The sequence below is a fragment of the Neophocaena asiaeorientalis genome, unplaced genomic scaffold (assembly GCF_003031525.2).
Source record: "Neophocaena asiaeorientalis asiaeorientalis breed wild unplaced genomic scaffold, Neophocaena_asiaeorientalis_V1.1 scaffold450, whole genome shotgun sequence".
NCBI classification, from domain to species: Eukaryota; Metazoa; Chordata; class Mammalia; order Artiodactyla; family Phocoenidae; genus Neophocaena; species Neophocaena asiaeorientalis.
Window position 1 is genome coordinate 3,109,403 of NW_020175674.1, and position 18,035 is coordinate 3,127,437.

The window sequence follows — 18,035 nt, forward strand, 5'->3', positions numbered from 1 at the left end:
TCCCTCCCTCCCTCCCTCCCTCTCTCCTTCCTTCCTTCTCTCCCTCCCTTTCTTTTGTTTTCTTTATTTTCCTTCAAAAAACAACTGAATAATTGTTTAGGTGAATTTCTTGAGGTAGAAGTTGTAAATAAGATTGGCAGTTTTAGCAGCAGGTTGACTCACCTAAAGTCAATCAAATACTCTTGGATGTATTTTCCCGTGGCTTCTAATCAATAGGTTTTCATCTCAAGAGCACTCCCTTGTTAGCGGCTTTGCATCGATTTTCAGTTTCCAGAATGCAGAGAGGCAGATCAAGGATTCTTTCTTACACATTCAAATTCAGAGTGATAAAAATATTACATTACCATCTTCCTCAATTTGCTTGTGTTTCCCAATTAATATACCTCTACTTCATTAGATAATAGCAAAGTGTTTCAATGCAGCTATGTTTATTTATAAATACAAATTTACTTAGTTATTAAGTAGAATTTATAACCTTTTTCATTTGAAACTTTCCTAAGTATAATATGATTATTTACTTACTATTTGATGAATCATCAGAGGTTTTAGAGTTTCCAATTAAGAGCTAAAGAAATGTGCTATTTCCATTTACAAAAACATCCCAGGGTAATGAGTCTGAATCTGGAATACTGACTGTTATTTCTCATGCGGTCCTAGAGTATAAAGTCTGTTAAGCCTCAATACAACTATGACTAATCATTGCGTGTACACATTCTTTAGTTAAAGGAAAAGAATCCTTACAATGTAAATGATTTTATAATAAGTATCACAATGTACTGGCCCAATATTAGAAGTTTTATTTTCCACGTAAGAATTCACTAGCTGACTTGCAACGCAGTTATGGTAGGTCCATTATATGCAGAAAGAGCCTCTGTTTCCATCCCCATTAAAAGACAGATTTCTAAAAAAATGGACATCTTTGTATTTCTTACCTAAGTATTTTCACCAGGTTAATGGTCAGACCTTTATTAAATGAAGTGATATACACAAGAGGGTGTTGAAAACTGTAGCGTCATTATAAATCATCAATGCAAGTTCTTTTCTCTCGGTAATTTTCTAATAAAATGGTACTTTATTTGACTTTTACTGTAAAGGTAAAGAAGTTACCATCACAACAATTCATTTACTGTCTCAAAACCTTCAAATGATAATTTTCTGTTGTTGTTTATAGAAGGATTAAAACTTAAAAGCAAAAAGGTGGAATTACCCAGTAAAATGTATCCGGATCTACGTCTAGGTGCTTCTGAAGTGATGTATAAGCCGAGAAGAGAAAGAAAGGGAAACGGAGGTGGAAAAATAATAGAAAAGTCACTTCTACTTATTAAAAAAGAGATGTATGGATTTCCTAAAAATAACAAAACCCAACATAGAAGAAAAATTGCCTTTGAAATTTACCCACTGAGAATAGCAGGTTGCAACGCTAAAGGATCCATTAGTCACCATCTGAGCGTGACGTAACTGAGCAAACATCACGTCCATCCAATAAACGTCTACTAAGATCCTCCTGCCTTAAAGGCATCAGGTTGTGTGCGAGCAAAACATACCTGCTGCATGATTACTGCCCTGGGGTAGCGCTGAAGTTCATCTTGCGATGAGACTTCCACAGACACTTATGGGGCACAAAGTATTTAAACAGAACCACAGGAGAACCAAAGAAGTCTTACAGGAGTTCAGAGATAACTTTTAGCCCTGATAGGAAGTTGGGATTTGGGTAGGGCTTGAAGGCAGAGAAGGATTTTGACAGGCTAAAAAAATGGTACAAATGAACTTATTTACAAGACAGAAACAGAGTTACAGACGTAGAAAACAAACTTATGGATACCAGGGGTGGAAAGAGGGGAGGGATAAATTAGGAGACTGGGACTGACATACACACTACTATATATAAAATAGATAACCAACAAGGACCTACTGTGTAGCACAGGGAACTCTACTCAATAGTCTGTAATAACTTACATGGGAAAAGAATCTAAAAAAGAGTGGATGTAGGTACATGTGTAACTGATTCACTTTGCTGTACAGCGGAAACTAACACAACATTGTACATCAACTATACTCCAAGAAAAATTAATTAGAAAAATAAAAGAACTTTCTAGCACCTGTAATGGTGCAAATAAGGAGGCTTTAAGGTGTATTTTATGATCTCAAGGAAGGGAAGTCTGGCTGGAGCATTGCCAGAAATGAAGTGACACATGTGAGAGAATCATTTACTCGTGTCAAATAAAAAATAAACGTCTTTACCAATATTTTTCTATTATACACATCTCCTTGGTTTATGCCTGCAGAATACCTGTGACCTATACTGTAAGTTAAATTTTCTCCAAATCAAATTCAGGCCTATGGCCTTTCCGTGACCTTGGCAAGAACAGTTTGGGGAAACTGGGTGGGCATAATTCAGACTGGAGTGTGAGGGGGACTCAGCAGCTTGTGAGGAAAGAGACAGAACACAGAAAACTCTTTCCAAAGTTTCATTCACTTCAGACAATCTTTGTGTGCCCAGGCCAGGCTTTGTGCTTTGGGCATGTAATCACCAGTGAAATAAAAAAGTCCCTGAGCTCCCAACTGGGAAAATGAAGTGCTTTTGAGGGAAAGTGCTTTTACTACTTTGTGTCAGCAGCTAAGTCAGGGACCACTTTTTAGGGCAAGGCCGAAGAGATGAAGACTCTTATCCTTGGGGGGGATACGCCTTCATTTGGGAGGCTCATTTTGTCTAATGAGAGATGTTACTGATGGGTCCATGGTACAAATGTAAATTCTACAGGAAAAAAACTCTGCAAGGAAAAAAATCAAAATTCCTGGTAGTAGTGTTAAATTAACCACTGCCTCTGAGATGCAGGGCGAGTGTTTAGTGAGCTACAGGAATGAATTTTGTTCTCTAATAGAACCAACCGCATTCTGTACTACAGGCAGTAAATTCTTGGGCCTGCGTAAGAGTCATGAAACTTTCTCTTTAAAGGACCAGTGGGTTAATATTTTGGGCCGTGCGGGCCATACGGTTTCTGCCTTTGTAGCAACAAAGCAGCCACGGACCACACATCCACGAATGAGCCTGGAAGTTTTTCAATAAAACTGCATTTATGGACACCAACATTAAATTTCATATCATTTGCACAGGTCCCAATATATTATGATTTTTTCCAACCATTTGAAAAAACATAAAAATCATGCTTAGCTCAAGGGCCATTAAAAAAACAGCAGGCTTTGGGCCAGAGTGTGCTGACCCCAGGCCTCCTAGAGAAAAGGCTAGGTAACAAGGCAGAGAGAAGAGGTCTTGAAGCAGGCCTTGCGGGTCGGGCCCGCGCGGCTGGGATACCTCAGGGTGTGCACGGTGTGTTGTGTGTGACCCTGTGCGGTTCCCTGAGGCGGGGCTGACGACCTCACCGGGTCCTCAGAGGGGGACCTGCCAGGAGGAGCTTCGGAAGCGCCAATCAGAACTCACCGCCCTACGAGCGATGCCACTACAACTCTTCTTTACCTACTGCTTTTTTATTTGGTTTCTCAGATTAATTAATGAATTGAAATCACTAATGATTATTACTGAGCCCTTCTTACAGGCCAGGTTCTTTGCTAAACTATTGCCATACGTGTTCATTTAATCCTCACAGTCTGCTGAGGTCGGTACGGTTTATTATTCCATCTCATAGTTGGGAAGCTGAGGCTCAGAAAAACCCTCCACTGTTTGTTTTGCAGATCTTCTTTCCTTATATTCTGCACCTCCTTCCTAAGCAAGTTCACTGACCCCAGTTGCCATGTATACGCTGATGATACCTAATTGCCTAAAAAACCCTTCCAACCACTGTCCCCACTGCAACCTGGCCAGAAGTGACAAATTAACGTCCTTTCCCAGCAGTTGCTCTCTCAGGAAAGGGCAACACCACACACTTCTCTCTGAAATCCCCTCCCCGTGACCCCTGGATGCAAAACACTGTGACTCCTTTTACACTCATCCACCTTTTTCCAAATCCACTCCGGACAAGCCTTCTGCAATGATGTCCTAAGGGGTCGTCCTATACACATGCTTTTCAAAAGTAAAACAAAGGCATGATCATAGAGCAAAATGAAATATTATGAACCTCCGATTGTTTTTAAAAAGCTACCTAAGAAAGGTAGCTCTCTGTGTGTCCATGCAGTTGAATGAGATTACAGTGAAGTGGTTACAAACATAAGTTCTACTTGACTGCTAAGGGTTGTGTGTTCTCGGACGAGTCATGGAACCTGTAAAGTGACAATAATATTCATAATAGTGTCTCAGGGCTGCGTTTTGAGAGCTAGAGAGATTAATACATGCAAAATAATTAAAACACCAGCAGGCAGATGGTGATTAATAAATAATAATTTTGATTGTTGATGGTTTTATCAATATTAATAGGAACAATGCATACAAAGATTAGCTAATAATATACTAATATTTTCCCAGTGAATCTGCAATAAGTGGTGGTATTGCAGGAGTTTGATGGATCTTCTTTTTACTCTTCTGTGTTTAAAACTCTGGCAAAATCATTAGTAAAAGAAATCAACCAAAAAGTCTTTACTGAAAACCAGTCTGCATTAAATGAGGATGCATTGAAATTGGTCATCTGCTGGAAGAATAATCAGACACATTTCTTGTTACATTTAAGCTACCTGAGATGTTTTATAACACCCAGTCTGAAATCGATCTCATGCTTAAACATTACCTTAGTACAGTTAGCAAGAATTATCACCATATATAATTATCTGAATACCCAGCACCGTGCTCTGAAGTCACTTATAGATGTGTTTCCTTTCTTCCTCCAAATCCTAAAATCCAAATTAATTATAAAAATTAATTCCACTCAAATAAATTTTTTTTTCCGCCAAACCAAACTAAAAGTCTATCCACATAGTAGCCGCATTCAAAATTCATAGTTCACAGCAAGGAAGAGAACAGAAATAGAGCAGCTGGAGTATGTTTGAAAATACTAATCCTTATTAGGGCATCTCTTGAGCAGATGAGTTACTTTAGCTGCATTAAATCTCTATTAACAGTAGTGAATTCCTAAGCCAGACAGCAATGGTAAATAAAAGAACCCGTGCTTACATTCATTTGATGGTTTTGCAGACTCGAGAGTCACTTCTGGCACCACCATCGTGCGTTCAGGAAACAAAGAACATGAAACAAGATGTTCCTCAGAACGTTTTCCTTGTGCTATTAAATGAATCAAATAAATGAGGCACAGACAAGGAATTTCAATTTCAGAAGATTTTCCCCCACAGGAGCTTTCAGTTTCTGTAATGTTTGGGGGGCGCCCATCCTTTGTAAAAATTTTTTGCTTGCATTGTTAAAATCGACGGAGCCAAGAAAACTCTTCTTAGAATGTTCAAAAAGATCACTGTAACCCCCCTTCCCACCAGCTGTATAATGACTTGTGCAAAGGAACAGGCGGAGAGCCTGCACAAAGGAACACTAGATTTAAAATATATAGAACATTTTGGTAAATTGGATTGGTAGGAAAGATTAAAAACAAATCCTAAGGCAAATTAAGACAACCATTTTCTCAAGGTAAAGGAAGTACGAGGTCCAAGCTGGCGCTCACTTGGTTTATTTTCTGACTTGCCTTAACTGTGAGACTTTGAGGAGAAGACTGAAAAAAGCTCAGCAGAAGAGGATTTAAAATCTTGGACATTTTCTTGAAATGATTATTGCCTAAGGACAATGTAAGTTTAAAAATAATGTCTTGAACTCATGGGCACATTAGCTTATTCAAGCACTATCCCTTTAGGTAGAAGTGGGTTACAGTCAGAGTTTTACGTATCTTCTTTTCTTGACAGTGGAACAAGGGCATTTTTGTTAGTTTCTATTTGTGATTTCATCTTGAAAAGTTAGAGGTATGCCTTGGAAATTCATTAACTCTTATTAAGCTATTTTGAAATCAAATATACATAAGTCTAGCTAAAACTCTTTAGAATGCTTATGTTTTTGCCTATATCATCTTGTAGGATCATGAACTCTATCTATATAGTTTTCAACACTCTATGGCCCTTCTGCAATGTTTCATCCCCATGATTAAAATGAAATAATTAATTTCCTTGAGATAAATTGCCAAAGCAAAAAAAAACTGTCTTTAAGACCCATATTCTGAGTAAGAGTAAGAAAAAGATCTGCTGGCTGCCTTGGGAAGGGGGAATAACAGAAATCCTCCCTTTTTTTTTTTTTTTTTTTTTTGGGGGCGGGTGAACGCGCAGGCTCAGCGGCCATGGCCCATGGGCCCAGCTGCTCCGTGGCATGCGGGATCCTCCCGGATGGGGGCACGAACCCGTGTCCCCTGCATCGGCAGGTGGACTCCCAACCACTGCACCCCCAGGGAAGCCCTGGGAAGGGGGAATAACAATAGATAAGAGAACAGGCAGGGCTTTCATTTCCTACAAGGAGACTAAATTTCACAATGGAAAGAGTCAAAGTAAGTAGTAGACGGCAGCTCCAGACAGGTGAACTTCCAACATGAGCCCAAGAGTCTAGATCTAACCAAATCTTATCTCAGAATCCATGATCTCAAAGACTCCGCGATGATCTCAGAGCTCCTGGGAGGACTTGGAGATGCAGAAACTTGGGGAATGATGTGAAAGACATAAGAACGGCCAACATGAACCAGACACCTGCAGGGGTGACACTGACCCCAGTAGATGTTCCTAAAGCTACTTTCAGAGATTTTGCATCGTCCAAACTCAGGTGGCACATGGGCGTGGCTCGGCTGTACTTTCACCCACACCAGTGGATGTCTTGCGACATTCTTCCTCATCCTGCATCCTCTCTCTCCATCTGCATCGCCCTGACACGCGCTCCCTCGGCTCCAGGACACCACTGCAATGTGCCTCTGGCTCTCAACATTTCCTCTTTTCTATCAACACAGGGAAAGAACTGTCTTTCCCTCTCTCCAAGAATAACCTTGCGTCCTTAAGTTAACTCCTTTGCTCTTTGGGATTTTGCTCCGCTCCTTAAACTTCTTTGTATTGTATCTTGTATCTTTCCATCTCTTCACCTAGAGGTGCTTTTTCCTCCCGGAAGAACACTCAGATCCCCTTTGTTCTGAGACACACAAGTGTGCACACACAGCCCCACCCCTTATTTACTCCTAATACCCCCTCAATTACAGAGTCTGGTACATGAAAAATACTTAAGAAACGCTGGTAGAATGAATGAAAGACAGACTGTTCACATTGAGCTCTTTCCTTTGAATGCTTTCTGAAGACACGTTCATAAGAGCTGCCCGTCTAGGCATCTTCCCAGCCCCATCCATCTGAATGGGGTGGTGGGGGAGCTCCTCGCTCTATCCCATTGTAGACCCTCCAGTCCCATCCTCTTGGGCTCCCACCCAGGACAAGAGTCCCATCCCAAGTCTCTGAGACGATGGTCCCAGGTGGAATGAGGACTGAATGGAGAGAGGAACTGGCTCCACCCCTGGTGGGTCGTTCCACACTGAGGCACACCCAACCTTCCTCACTGCTCCAGGCAGACTGATGTCAGGGGCAACCCTTCTGGCCCCAAATCCGACGATTTTATTCCACTCCCTGGCCTCTTCCGTCTTTCCGTGGATTAAGCAGCCACTCTGGGAAATCCTTTCCCCTCTAGGATCTGTTTCTGCGCCTCTCTGCTCACTCCCTCTTGCCCTGGATCCTGCACCCCGCCCTCCTATTCCCTCACCAGTTATTCCTGAATTCCTGGGCATCTCACCTTGTCCTCTCTTCACTCAGGCCCCGCCCCCTTTTCCCGAATAAGCTCATTCACGTCCACCTCCATGGTTCCTTCTCCACCCACGTCACGGTTTTTCATTTCATCCATTAGCCTCACCCTGACCTTTCTGCTTCCTCACCGATTTTGCACATCTTGGTTCCACTTGAGCTTCTGGGCACACAGCTTCCTTTCTTCTATCCTCTCCATTAAAAGTTCTCCATCAAACACTGAGCAGAGTCCCTTACAGGGCTTTTAAGACCTGGCCCCAACCTTTTTTCCTAAATGTATTTCCCATGACAGTCCTTTCATACACCTTTGCTTGAGCCAAACTGTGCTCATAGGCTGGGTTGAAAATTTATGGAAATACCTATTTGTGTTTTTCTCCTTTCCACACAATTATTAGCCTCTTAATAATTTCCACAAAATTATTTTATGCTTCCCTGATTCAGGGATTCCTGCAGGAAAACAGGGCAGCGGGAAGGCACCAGTAAATCTTCAGTCTTTTGTAAATGCCTAAACCCTATAACAGATGATGCTAAATGTGCTGTATCAGGAGGGCAGAAGAAGGCTTAGCCGGGCCTCTGGAGCCAGTGGAGCCTGTAGGGACCTGGGCCCTGCTCCACACACCCTGGTGTAACACAGGGCAAGAGGAAGAATATACCAGAAAGGTAACATGGCTGGAAGGTATTTTTATATATAGACTCAGATTCCTCTACTCAGAGGGACTCTGAATCATTTTCAAGTGATTTGGACAGGGGAAAAAGAGATGTGGATGGAGGGAAATGTTGGAAAGGCACAAAATATCTACTCTTAAAGAAAGATTTTTTTAGTATGTTTTTTTTTAGAAGTGATTTTTTAGTATGTCCTTCGTACATGATAATTGACTCTTAATTATTTGACAGTATAACAGAGTCCTGCAACATTTTCCATAATTTAATCAGTGCATAACTACCCAAATCCTGCCAGTATGTAGGAAAAAATGATATGAATCTACTTAACAAAGTATCATCAGCTGTTAATGATACAATAAATAATGATTATATTAAATGGTTAGGCTACGGTTAGCTCTCAATTCTGCATGTGTTCTTATCCTGGGAAATTTAGACCTTTGACCCATTTGTCTTCCCACTTCCTTTGGTACACCGGGTTTTATTATGTTTGGCATTTGGCTTTACATTTTCTTATTTAGTTCTTGGATTCTTGCTTATTTCAAGTGTGAATGATTTCCTTCCATCGGGGATGATACTTTAATTTTGAAACACCCACCGTCCCTGGTATAATCCTGGAGATAGAGTTCTTCAACAATATGAGATAAAGTAAATGAAGTAATTTCTAGTCTATAGTGCTAATGATGCTTTTACATTTATAGGTGTTTTCTTCAAAAAAGCTATAAGTTCTAATCCCGATTTTTTTGTGATCAATCATGGAGGGAAGTTATACACACAAACGTGTACACGTATAACTTAGAGGTACATGGAAACAGCTCTAGAAATGCAAATCTATGGGTTTTAGTCACTTAGACTAAATGAATACTTATCATTCTTATGATACTTATTATCATAATTATCTTTACTTGTAGGTAATTACAAGGGTGTATGTAGGAGTGATTGTTCTCAATACAGGCTTCATTCATAGTGAGGCAAACCTCACACTATACAGGCCAGGCATCTAAACCTACAAAGGCTAAAACCTCCCTCACATCCTAAAGCCTGGCCCTACGTTTACTCAGAGCTTCATTCAGTCCCAAGAAGCTCCTGGATCAGGAGCTTTTTCTTAAAATTCCCCTTTCCTTCCATACCTCACGCCCTTTTCAATCTAATTCAGTAGCTGTGTACTGAACAGGTTTCGAGTTATGTACTTGATTGCTTGAAGCCATTTACCAGCAGTAGCATTTTTGGAAACTTTCCTGTTTCTGTCACTCTCCTAGTTAAAAAATATATTAACAAATGTATTCCTACTTTCATTATGAATAAATACTGTGGTAAAGGTGACTTTAAAATATTAATGTTATTTATACTTGGAATATTCCACATAAATATTATATATAATTGAAAAGCACAGTAAATATATTGAAGCACACAACAAATTACATAGAAAAGCAAGGTAAATTTTATACATTTATATGTCACAAATGTAATTTACTATATAAATATATCTGTATATACAGTTTACTATGCTTTTCAAGTTTTGGAAATAAATTTTACTTATTATTTTGAACAAAGAATCAAATATACTCCGTGAGCAAACTTGTGGCTACGTGAAAAAAAAAACAGAAAAACGATGTGCTTGAAATCTCCCATTCTAAACAGAGCTGGTTAAGCATTATTTCTAAATGCTTCTTGTTTTCCTGATTATCTATCATCTGTGTGGCAGAGGAGACAGAGCCTGTAATCCAGGGCGCATGGGGTGGATTGGAGACTCACCGCTGGAGAAGCCTTTAGTTAAAGTCTTTTTTTACGTTAAGCACAAGTAAAATTTACATTAAACATAATACATGCTATTCCATAGAACACCCAGCTTGTTTTAATAGATAAGCAATGCTGTTTGCCTCTTCCCAATCTTTGATTAATTGACACCATTAGAAAATCTGTCTCAGTTAAATGGATAAAGCAAATGTGGCACATATACACAATGGAATATTACCAGCCATAAAAGAGAATGAAATAATGACATCTGCAGCAACATGGTGGGACTTAGAGATGATCACGCTAAGTGAAGTAAGTCAGAGCAAGAAAAATGCCATACGATACCACTTACATGTGGAATCTAAAATATGACGCAAACGAACTTATCTACAAAAAAAAGGAACAGAGTCAGACACAGAGAACAGACGCGTGATTGCCAAGGGGAGGGTGGGGGAGGGATGGATTGGAAGTTTGGGGCTAGAAGATGCAAACTATTATATATAAGATGGATGAAAAACAAGGTCCTACTGTATAGCACAGGGAACTATATTCAATATCCTGTGATAAACCAAATGGAAAAGAATATGAAAAAGAATATATAATATACATACATATATAAAAACAATCATTTTGCTGTACAGCAGAAATTAACACAACATTGTAAATCAACTATACTCCAATAAACTAAATTTAAAAAAATCTGTCTTAATTATCCATGCATTTAGAAGGCCCCCTGAAAAGCCTCACCAGTCTGCGATTAATGGATTCACGTCACACTAAAGACATTTAAATCAATTATATTAGTGTTCCTTAAAATTGGACAAATATCACATAGTTTTCTCTGGGATGATGGACCTGGGGAAGAGAGAGTTGAGTGAAAAATTTTTAAAGTAGAAAACTCTTCTAAGGTTTGTAACTATAAAAACTGTGGTAATACTGAAAGGAAGGGCTGGAAATTCAGATTTGTGACAGTGCTATGCTTGTTTAAAGTAGGCCATCCAAGAGGCTCTCTTATAGGAAATTAAAATTAAGGAATATTTCTTGGGTGAGGACAAATTAGAATACAGATTTGATGATCACATGCAAAAGCTGAAGTAATAAAAAACAAGATTTCTTAGAATGAGAATTCTGAACTTTCGTGTCTCTTCACAGGACAGAGGACATATAATCATTGATAAAGGGGGAAAAATCACTTGTAGAAGAAGGAATAGGGAGAAAGACCAGGGCATCCAGTGAAATAAAGAACAGTGATAACTGAGGTTTGTCACCACTGGTCACTTGCTTTGGGAAGATTAAGAAGAATGAGAAAACAGGTTATCAAATAAAGGGTACAATTATGATGTAGAAAGAGAAACATAAACTCTTATACCTGGGAAGTTCAGAGGACGACTTTCAGTCCAATCCACCCAATAAACCGGCAAACCGAGCCCCAGAGAGAAAGTTAGAGTTTATTCCTTGAGTCACGTTGGGCTAGAACTATTTTGTTATCTTGGCTTCGTAATCCTTTTCGCTCCTGTACATCGCAAACTAATCTTTGAAAGTGGGGTAATTCCATGCACGTTACTAACAATGCAACTTTTGGGAAGGTAGGTATTATTTGAAATTCAGCAATGCCTGTAACTGGAATAAAATTTAAACTAACAAAGCAAAGGAGCTGAGTGTTTCAATGACAATCATTTGAATCTATTACCTACAAAGCTGTGCCTCAGGTATAGTTCTTATGTTTAATTATTGCTGTGCTTTACTCTAAGAAAATGTAATTCTACTCAACCAGGGAAAGATAGAGAGGGAACGAACTATCAGGGAAAATAAGAAGAGACAGACTGTGGAGGCTGGGGAAGAAGATAAGCCATCCCCGAACATGCAGGAAACCCTGGCTCCCTAAAAGGACATCAAAGAGAATTTCCATATCACCCAAGGGATAAAGTAATCTGAAATCTGGTGGTGAAAGTCCATCCACACCCCACACTGGAAAGCATCATGTATTGCATGAACATTACAAACCAAGAAGCACCACGGTCAAAAACAAAACAAGTAAAAGAAATGAAAAACAACTCCTACTCCTAAGGAAGAAACCTGAGCCCAAGGAAGACAAATGATTCCCCTTCACAATGAACAGCTCATCCCCATGGGATGGCGGAGAGGAACTGCCACCAGAAATGCTCGCTAATCGAGGGCCATTCTAATCCTGTGATTTTCAGAGAGACAAACCTCTGTTTTGATAAACAGCTGTGTTCACTAGTTCAATTTCTGAACGGCTCAAAATTCCCTATCTCTAATTTATTTGTCACTTTGTCCAGTAGAAGGCATAATTTAAAATACATACTTTCCAGTCTCTTCAATAAGTGGTGCTGGGAAAACTGGACAGCTACATGTAAAAGAATGAAATTAGAACACTCCCTAACACCACACACAAAAATAAACTCAAAATAGATTGAAGACCTAAATGTAAGACCGGACACTATAAAACACAGGAAGAAGAAAACATAGGAAGAGGAAAACATAGGAAGAACACTCCTTGACAGAAATCACAGCAAGATCTTTTTTGATCCACCTCCTAGAGTAGTGGAAATAAAAACGAAAATAAACGAATGGGACCTAATGCAACTTAAAGGCTTTTGCAAAGCAAAGGAAACTACAGACAAGATGAAAAGACAACCCTCAGAATGGGAGAAAATATTTGCAAATGAATCAACGGACAAAGGATTCATCTCCAAAATATATAAACAGATCATGCAGCTCAATATTAAAGAAACAAACAATGCAATCAAAAAATGGGCAGAAGACCTAAATAGACATTTCTCCAAAGAAGACATACAGATGGCCAAGAAGCACATGAAAAGCTGCTCAACATCACTAACTATTAGAGAAATGCAAATCAAAACTACAATGAGGTATCACCTCACACCAGTTAGAATGGGCATCATCAGAAAATCTACCAACAACAGATGCTGGAGAGGGTGTGGAGAAAAGGGAATCCTCCTGCACTGTTGATGGGAATGTAAATTGATACAGCCACTATGGAGAACAGTATGGAGGTTCCTTAAAAAACTAAAAATAGAACTACCATATGACCCAGCAATCCCACTACTGGGCATATACCCTGAGAAAACCATAATTCAAAAAGAGTCATGTACCAAAATGTTCATTGCAGCTCTATTTACAATAGCCAGGTCATGGAAGCAACCTAAATGCCCATCGACAGATGAACGGATAAAGAAGATGTGGTACACATATACAATGGAATATTACTCGGCCATAAAAAGGAATGAAATTGGGTCATTTGTAGAGACGTGGATGGATCTAGAGACTGTCATACAGAGTGAAGTAAGTCAGAAAGAGAAAAACAAAACTCGTGTATTAACGCATATAAAAGATGAACCGGTTTGCAGGGCAGAAATAGAGACACAGATGTAGAGAACAAATGTACGGACACCCAGCGGGAAAGCGGCGGTGGGGTGGTGGTGGTGGGATGAACTGGGAGACTGGGATTGACGTGTATACACTAATATGGATAAAATGGATGACTAATGAGAACCTGCTGTATAAAAAAATAAAATTGTAAAATTCAAAAAAAAAGTACTTTCCAGGATGCCAAGTTAACTATCAAAAGGATTTCATGGAAGTTTTTTAGTCTAAGTAAATTTTGTGCCAAGACTTTCGCTCTTAAGGAACAATAAACGGAACTAAGATTATGGCAAGAGAAACAGGTGCTGACAATTTAAATCAGTTCAATATTTCACTTACCTTCAATTTTCCGTAGTGCTAAGCCTAGTAATGAATTGTCTGACATGTATGATCAAATGTTATATAATTTTAGGCAGTTTTTTGTATTTGATAATACACAAATAATCATCCTCCCTTCTGTTTGCTTTTTTCTATATACCCTGAGGATATAAAGCTTTTAAGATTTATAAGCAGTAGAAAATGTTTGAAACTCAAATTTGTATTGACATTATTCTTTGCATGTATCCACTGACCCATTTTTGTAAAGTAAAAATAACTGCTGGGTTTTTACTTGCATTGAAAATAGAACAGTCACAGTTCAATTATTACATTCACACAGCCCCCTGAAGACTGTATTTCAAGTTGCACAACTGACCTTCTTTTCTAAAACAGTATGGAGATAGCCTAAATTAGAAGCAATTGTATTATGGAATATTTTGAAAAGGAGAATCCTGTTGCTTTTCTTGTATTTCAACCAATTTGGTTCTTTAAGATTTCTTTGCATTTCCTTGCATATTTGTAAACACGGCTTTATTTATTATTTTTTTTCCACGAAATACCTGACCACTTCAGGGATTGACAAATGATACCTTGTTAGACAGCTGTACAGAAAAAAAAAAGCACAAAAAAACCCCACACATGGAACAGGTTTCCAGAAACAGAGAAACAAACGTTCTTTGGAAGGGAGAATCCGTACACTGTACAATCCCATCCCAAGCCATAGCGTGAAGGTTGACATTTGTCTCTCCAGCGAGAACCTGAGATGTGTAAGTTGAATTCACTTCACTCACCTGTTTGGCTTAGCTGGGACGTGCTTCTGCTCCTTCGAGTCACGATGGCAACCACTTTGGCACTCAGGCTGGACCTCCTTTTCTTCCCACCTGTTCCAACAGTGCCCACAGCCGTGTCCGACTGACTGCCATCATTATGCTCCAGTGTGTACATCTGTCCACTCACGCTCGTGCTCTTGGTGATGGCTCTTCCTGAAGTCCCCATCCGTCTGCCTTGCATTTTAGGGGTAAATGAACTATATTTACAAAGTAAAAACATATATGCATCCATAAATTACAGGTCAGCATAATCAAAACTTTACATCTAACTTATTTTGAAATAATCCGGGCAAAATTTTAGAGGGAAAACCCGGCTGAATAGTAGTCCTACAGCTATAAATATTCTAAGGTCACATCACCGCCCCCAGTATTTATTTATCTATCTATTTTTTTGCGGTATGCGGGCCTCTCACTGCTGTGGCCTCTCCCGTTGCGGAGCACAGGCTCCGGACGCGCAGGCTCAGCGGCCATGGCTCACGGGTCCAGCCGCTCTGCGGCACGTGGGATCTTCCTGGACCGGGGCGCGAACCCGTGTCCCCTGCATCGGCAGGCGGACTCTCAACCACTGAGCCACCAGGGAAGCCCCCCCAGTATTTATTTACCAGATGTGCCTTGAAACAAGAGCATTTCAAGGCATCATCTATAAACTCTTTGACGATAGTAAAAAGAAATGCAACCGAGGCTACAAACGGGGAGGTGTTACTGACCAATGTTATAAATAATTCCTCTGTTACTTTCAGAGAAAAGCTAAAATAGTTCAATCAGTGAGAAAAGTCCATATACATTCCTGAGGAAAAAATATTGTTCAAAACGGATACTCTTAATTTGCCACACGACAACGTTTAAAAAATGAAACCAGTGTTTGTTCTGGTTTCTCATTGGGATTCCAGCTAAGAGGCCTCTCTTTTGCTATCCGAGGCTGAGTGAGTCTTGGAAATGCTGTTCAGGAGACAAGCCCTGCTTCTCCTTCCTCCTTCCTCACCCACTCCTGCCCCACCGCCTCCACGTAAGTTTCCTCTCATTTTCAACTTTCAACTCTCCGAACTCGCAGGCTCTGGGTCCAGATGTTCCTTTTTTTGTTGTTCTCTTCTGCAAAACTTACTTGTCTGTGTTCTGAGATTGCATCAGGTTATCTGAATAGATCACGGTACTTCTCTCACAAATGAATAAATTACTGTTGAGAGTTTCAGGTACCGTAGAAGGTTGAGGGAAAATATCCTTTCAATTTGCCAAAGTACATGAGTGTCTGTGAGTCAGAGTTACAGGTAGGGCAGGCAACTGGGGAAGTGGTCAGGGATGGTAGGATTCTTCCAGTCTTTTTAATTGCTCTGCATATGCAGTTATAGTATCCATTTAGACTATCCCTTTTTTGGTCCAATAAAGACCTGTTTGATATCTCTGAAATGACCCTCTTAATTTTATGTGTCCTCAAAATATTTGCAAAAACTGGCTCACATGACCTTTACCACCATCTTGATTTTCTATATTTCTTCTTTGGAAAAATGAAATATATTACTGAATATAGCTTCTTTAAGTGATGACATTTCATATGCAAATCAGAATAAACCCTAATATGATTAGAAACAGTAAAACAGAAAGTCTTAAGATCACGTAACATGTTTGTGGCCATATACACGATGAGTGCTTCAGCAGAAAGGAAAATTGGTGCAGGGGCTCAGAATCCATGGAAAAGACAGGACTTTTTGGACCTTAGGATCCCTTCAGCGACAGTGAATGGAAACTGGGACCTGATTTGACAAGAATAATTTGGAATGCTTAATCCCTAGCTGCGTTTCTTAAATTGGTCCACGTCAACATTCACCTGACAATAATAAGGTATTCATATTCTTTCAATTTATTCTAATCATCTTTTCATTAACTCAAAAGTTTTTAAAGCCATTTGCAAGCCTAGTAATCTTGCTATGCGTTTTATGCAGTCTCCTCTTCCAAACGGTAATGATGACAGTTTTACAGATGACCAATTCAACACTGATTCCTGTGGGGATTATATTCGCCACTTTAGTGGACTTTCTTTCCGGATAAATATTACGGTCAATTTCTTTCGTGTTCTCACCTATTCATTTGAATGTGTTTCCTAACTCTGCCACCCTCCTTAAGTCTACTCTTAGTACCTGCTTTTTCTACTATTTTACTAGCACAATTCTGCTGAAAGATATACAGAAATGACAGGATTTGGTCAATTTCACCATCATAATATCCATCTTCAATCAAACACCAGCGAGTTTTTCATCTCCTTAGCACAGTCACCACAGTGGTTACTGAAAACCTCTCTTCGGTGATCTTGTTTTTACCTTTACAGTAAAGTATGGATTAACTAACATGTACTGTTTTCTCCACAATATTCCCGTGAAAACAGAATTACATCACAACTCTCCATCTGTATTTTAAAAATCACTGCACACACACAAAACTATTGTGAAATTTTAGACAGTGTTGTTTAGGTTATAGAGAAGTTTGAAAGAACAGGGAAATGTTTTCTATAATAGTTCTACTATGAAAATGTATCCAAGATGAGCTAGGAAGATTCACAAATTTTTTCATGGATACTTTATTACAGCCATGAAATGGTCTACAATGTCAACAAATAAAAATTCTGAAAAAAAATTAGAGAAATCTATACAGCAAATGATTACCATTTGCGGGGGATGAATTAAGAAGTTATGTTAAAAAAAGTTTTGTGAATAAGTAAGACACAATTTTTCCTCAAAAAATAAAATATTTTGTTTAGAAGCTCAGAAGTATTCTTATGTAATCTGGGACAGTGCATAGCTTTCTGAAGAATCTAGAACACCGTATTTTAAGTGGAACGTGTTAGGGCATTTTCCATTCTGTTACCTAACTGAGGGGAGAGGTTTGCGGGGGGGTCTAACCACCCAGATTAATTAAATCAATGTGAAGATCATAGTCTTAGCACAAATCTACTTCCACTCTCCTATTTCTTAGCCTTCTATTTGTTCTGCTTCAATTGCCTGGAAGACTATTCCTGTCATTTAGATGTGCCTGGATCCTTCAAGATGTACTGTAAGGCTTTCTGCCTTATAAAGCTATTCAGGGTCTCTGGAGAGTCATGACTGCTGTCTCCCGGCTCTCTGATATATTTTGTCTCGGTTACGTTAAGATTTGGTTAGTTTATATCAGCACACACCTTATGCATCACTAATGTTTGTGGCATCCCTCCCATTGCTGTGAACTGATAAAGTTAAAAAAGTGAATTCTCATTATACAAATAGACTGTGATACAACCCACCTTTAAAGACCAAACAAATGAAAAACCCACCATTCTTCTTTGACACCCCCTCTCCTAGCTACTGACCTTTTGCTGAAGAACCTGAGTTGTTTGTACGTCCTCTCTCTCTATTCTCT

At 39.3% G+C, this 18,035-nt stretch overlaps 1 protein-coding gene across 1 annotated transcript in view; it reads right to left on the bottom strand.

The window, feature by feature from the left end:
• RIMS1 (regulating synaptic membrane exocytosis 1) overlaps positions 1–18,035 on the bottom strand; it is a 395,670-nt gene that overhangs the window by 49,121 nt on the left and 328,514 nt on the right. The window contains 1 exon segment of the mRNA XM_024731859.1: positions 14,613–14,848. Coding sequence (XP_024587627.1) covers positions 14,613–14,848 — 236 coding nt within the window.